The 4892-nt window shown below is 35.2% G+C and overlaps 1 protein-coding gene across 1 annotated transcript; it reads left to right on the forward strand.

Annotated features, from left to right (window-relative positions):
* Window positions 1–203: 203 nt before the first annotated feature.
* Window positions 204–4363, forward strand: LOC134854362 (uncharacterized). Its single transcript, XM_063870583.1, has 3 exons — window positions 204–838; window positions 2492–2619; window positions 3145–4363. Exons 1-3 carry the CDS (start codon window positions 385–387, stop codon window positions 3448–3450), a joined length of 888 nt encoding a protein of 295 aa, XP_063726653.1. The 5' UTR covers window positions 204–384; the 3' UTR covers window positions 3451–4363.
* Window positions 4364–4892: the final 529 nt, after the last annotated feature.

A 4892-nucleotide genomic window follows, 5' to 3' on the forward strand; every position in this document is an offset into this window, starting at 1 on the left:
TTCAAGCTTTTGAAGTTCAGGGTGCCGCTGGCCCTAGCACTTGAAATTTTTCTGAATAAGGAACTCCTGACTGTAACGTCGGTTACTATGATACTTTTGACCTTCTGATTATATGTATGCGGTCTAATTGTAGAGACTTAGAATTATTGACTGTTTTACGGAGACGTTTAGAGAAGACGTCGCTTTTGATTTGCTTCAGATTTGAATAATGGTTGACAGATCTGAGTCTCCGTTCTTGTTTAAACCGAGCGATTTTTTTGAGTCAACCTTAGAGCTTCTGTCAAAGATTTAGTCGGAGCAGTGCGTAAGTTGAAGTTTGATCCTGTCGACTATGGTTTTTACAGCGTGGAAGAATTTTGCAAATCCAATTGGATCCAATTGGCGATGACAACCCAACAAAGAAACGATTCAATCAACCTTGATCTTGTTTCAAACTCAGAAAAAGATATCTCGAACTTTACTTTGAGAGTTTTCGCCGTGATGTCGTCTGTCAATAAACAAACAGTGACATACGAGGAGTTTCTGAATTTCTTCCAGGAAAAGTTCAATCGTCCTGTTAAAGCATGTGATTTCGGATTCACAGACTTGAAAGAGTTGCTTCTGGCGACTGAGATGGTCTGGATCTTCGACTCTGTAGAGAACCAGAAATCAATCGTAATGCGACCTCTGATTCAACTACTTCACGAACTGGTGGAGATCATGCGGAAAACTAAACTCCCTGTTGGGCTTACTGAGCTGGCACAGATTTACAATATGACAAAACAGAGGGAGCTGAGCTGTTTCAAATACGGATTTCCAAGTCTGACGAAGCTGCTGGAATCCTTGCCGATGTTTATCAGTATGTATAACTTAGATTTCAATAGATCTTATTTCAATAGTTTGTAGTGTTTTTTTTAAAGTTAAATTTGATCATGAATCTTATAAGGGTTGAACTGTTATTGCTCCGACCATTGAAAATGGGGAGGAACTTTGTATTCGGGTGTGTTTTAGCTTTTTTCTTTTTGTTTTTCATGCAAAATCAGTTACTACAATAAATAATCGGACTGGGTTGAATGATATATCATATTGAAGACATTTCAGTCGTGATTCGAGCCACATTTAAAAATTCCTAATTTTTTTTGTGTCGAGAAAAACCGGTTTAAAATTTTTGATTTTTCGTCTAATTTCGATCGACGAAAACCAGGGAGCAGGCTGACATTAGCTTGTTTTAATGGCTCAAAAGCCTATAATAGCTTGAATAAAATTGTACAAATTTAGTATTACTCGAGTAGCGTTAGTTCTTTGAGTATTTGAATCAAAAATCCAAAAACTGCAAAAAAAATGCAAAAATTTTTGATTTTTTTTTTCATTTTTTTAAGTCATTTTTGTACAAAAATTGTTTTCAATTTGCTTATTCTATTATTACTGTCGAATATGCCTAATCTCTAGTTTTGTTTGTTCCGATCTTTTTATCTGACCACAATAAAACAGCGACACCAATTTAAAAAATTTTTTTTTTTTGTTGTGTTCATTAAGACTATGGTCGGAATATTCTGTGCTACTTGCAAAATTGCCGGCTATCCTTCTCTGGTTTTGAATTTTGCAGGTCAATGAAGCAATTTACTATCATCTTTTAGTTCATGTTTTTTTTTGCAAATGCTTCACCATGTGAACAAATGTGGAGACACGTGTTTTCGGTATTTATACTTGCGAAGCAATGTTATAGTACAAACTTTCTTTTTTTTCTACCTAACCTATATTTGCTGCATCGAAGTTGTTGCATCGAATATTGGCAATAAGGTATTTTGATATTTTGTTGCAATTTTGATATTTAGTTGCACCTTTACAGCTTATTTATAACATGTGCTTTGTCATTCGAATAGTTATAAGTTTACAGAGTTGATGCATTTTTAATTCATCAAGTGAACCGAAGAAAACTATTTGTTTCAAACAACATAACAATAATTAAATCTCCATTTCAGAAATTTTCTAACTCAATATATCTCGCAATTTTTTGAAACGCATACTTTTACATAATGTGGCTTTATGATTTGCGTTTTTTTCTACATGCAAAATTGTATCTTTTTGTATTTGATGTTACTTTTGCTGCATGGAATTGGCAATTTATTAGCATATGTAGCTGCATTATTGGTGGCTAGTTTTTGGGGATTTTAAGCATCCGTGACTGAATGGTTAGTGTGTGAGACTCAAATTTACTAGGTCGCAGATTTTCGCTAATTCGAGTTTTTGTTAAGCCTCGAGTTTTTGCAAATTCGAGGCTTATTTCTTCTTTTTCTTTTATCAATTGATAGAGCTGCTTTTTGGTCGTGTTCTCGCGAGTGTTTGCGAAGCCCAGCTTCGCCTCTGTGTAATATATTACTTTTAAAGTAGAAAAAATATTTCCGATCAATAATCTAATTCTTGTTAATGAATGCACTATTTGGATGATACTGATAGTTGTTGGGAGTTTTCGATTGGTTTCTCTTCATATATTCTGCGATTTCTCTTTCAGGTTTTGCGAGGAGCAATTCGATGGCCTTCTCTAAACAGGAAAATTCCCAGGTAGAATTCACGCCAATGTTTCATGCTATGCTGCCCAAATTGAAACCATTGTCACAAACCAAACGGGAACACACGCCGGTAAGTAGCAGTACTTCAGGCTTTTTGTTGTAGAGTTTTAATGATACACGAGAGTGGAACGAACAGAAAGTGCTAGAAGCATGAGTGAATTGTTATTGGATTGAACTCGCTAGCTTTAAAAATACAAGGCTTGAAATTAGGTCTATTCAAGAAGTGTATTCAGATAGAAATTGGAACTTTTAGAGCCCCAATTTCAAAAGCAGATTTTAGCCATAATTCGGAGAGTCGCAAAGTAACGCTTCCTTAATTGATTATTTTGAAAAGAACGCTATAGGTTTCATCAATGAAATATATTTTTGTCCTGCTATAGTCGGTTTTTACACCGAAATTGAAGGATTTAACGTTTTAAAGTAATTATAAAACAGTTTTTGCAATGTTATTCTAAACTCACAATTTTAGCTGAGGTAATGTAGAGAAAGAAATCAAGTTGAGTTTCCGTCTGTTGAAATTTTTACGATCCTTAGAATTTTTTTAAATTATGATTTTGACCGCGACGATTGTCTAAGCAGAAAACATGCGTTTTAGGTCATGACTCGAAAAAGGTTCGGTCTTGATCGAACGGAATCTGAATCATCTGTGTCTGTACCTGCGGCCCCTCGACCACCTCCATTCACCCCCACGAGGGTGCAACAGAACAACCCCCAAGCTACCTTCTCCTCCCCCCTATCAAAAAGCAACAGTTTCCAGCATAAACAGCGATCGTATAACTATAATCGTCATCCAGTTTTTGATGAAAGAGATTTCCTCGAAGGGCCTCAAATGCCAGCTGGAAGCATAGCTCCGGAACCATCTCTACCTTTCCCGCCTCCACATTTCTTCGAAAGGTCCTAAGGTGTCATTTCGCGATCGAAGCAACATGGGTAAAAAACTAGAAATTATCAGATTGAAACTAAAAATGTTAAGAGTAAATGTGAAATGTTTGATTCTTTGAAAACTTAAACTCAAAATACTGAAATTTTGTTAAATAACCCAAAGCTTACGTTTACTGTCCTCTTAGTTTTTTTTCAATTGCTCATTTTTCCCATCTCAATGTTGAGTTCTTATTTGTCTTCAAAACTTCCAAAATATGATTTTTTGTTGTTCAATTATATGAAAATAGTTTCATTTATTTTTTGTTATAAGAAATGAAATCAAAATAAATATTGTTTCCATATCGTAATACCAATTACTCAGAGATTTCTTCAGTGTTTTAGCTGATAAAAAATTCAGATTATTTGCTGGCCTCAATAATTCAAACTTTCGTTGGTTTTACCGTGTCGTTTCATGGAATATTAACCAGTTAGAGAAATCCAATTTTAATGATGTTCGTGCTGTATGTGTATTCAGCTGTCATGTGTTCAGCTCACCTCTTGCTAATCAATCTGATTTTTTTTCTACTGTTTCAATTCAACCTCACCGGAACTTAAGAGTGAGATCCGGTGCGGCAGTTTGTTATAACAATGGAGTTAGCTCTTGACAGTAGAATTCAATTTGGCGTCTTTGTGCTATTATCATAATTTTGCGTCTTTTGCCAATTGCCAAGCGAGTACTTCGAATCAAACCATGGTTAGTTTTAGTCGTTGAATCCCGATTGATACACGGAGGATTCTGTGTATCTAAGGAATTCCGTGGATAGTAATGACTAGTTTTAGTCGTTGGATCCCGATTGATACACGGAGGATTCTGTGTATCTAAGGAATTCCGTGGATAGTAATGACTAGTTTTAGTCGTTGGATCCCGATTGATACACGGAGGATTCTGTGTATCTATGGAATTCCGTGGATAGTAATGGTTAGATTTTTAGTCGTTGGATCCCAATTGATACACGGAGAAATCTGTATTTCTAAGGAATTCCGTGAATAGGTCTCACAGGAATCCTAGTAATTTCAGTTTCATATTTGTATTGTGAGCGTAGTGTAATAGTACGGCAATTCTTTTTTTTTCTGACTTAAGTCGCAAATTTTGGTGCCACTTTTGGGGCACCCTTAGAGCGTTTTGATAGCCTGTGCTTTGACATTCGATTAGTAATAAGTTAACGCAATTGACGCATTTCTCATTGTTCAAATGAACTAAAGAAAGCTGTTTGCTTCAAATATCAGTTTAATCATAAAAACTCGATTTCAGACATTTTCCAACTCAATATATCTCGCAATATTTTTGAAATGATTAATTTATATATAATTTGGGCTTATGCTTTTGAGTTTATCACATGCAAAGTTTGTGTGGATGTCTTCAGTTTGTTATATTAAAAATTATTACATGCCAAATTGTGTTTATTTGTATTTAGTGCGACT

The sequence above is a fragment of the Symsagittifera roscoffensis genome, chromosome 9, assembly GCF_963678635.1.
Source record: "Symsagittifera roscoffensis chromosome 9, txSymRosc1.1, whole genome shotgun sequence".
Lineage (NCBI taxonomy): Eukaryota > Metazoa > Xenacoelomorpha > Acoela > Convolutidae > Symsagittifera > Symsagittifera roscoffensis.

What these genes read in the sequence shown, in the direction of transcription:
- LOC134854362 (XM_063870583.1), top strand. Translation starts at nt 385, where the DNA reads ATGACAACCCAACAAAGAAACGATTCAATCAACCTTGATCTTGTTTCA. An exon ending in ATCCTTGCCGATGTTTATCA is followed by an intron (nt 839 to 2,491) that starts GTATGTATAACT and finishes TTTCTCTTTCAG; the next exon opens with GTTTTGCGAGGAGCAATTCG. An exon ending in CCAAACGGGAACACACGCCG is followed by an intron (nt 2,620 to 3,144) that starts GTAAGTAGCAGT and finishes CATGCGTTTTAG; the next exon opens with GTCATGACTCGAAAAAGGTT.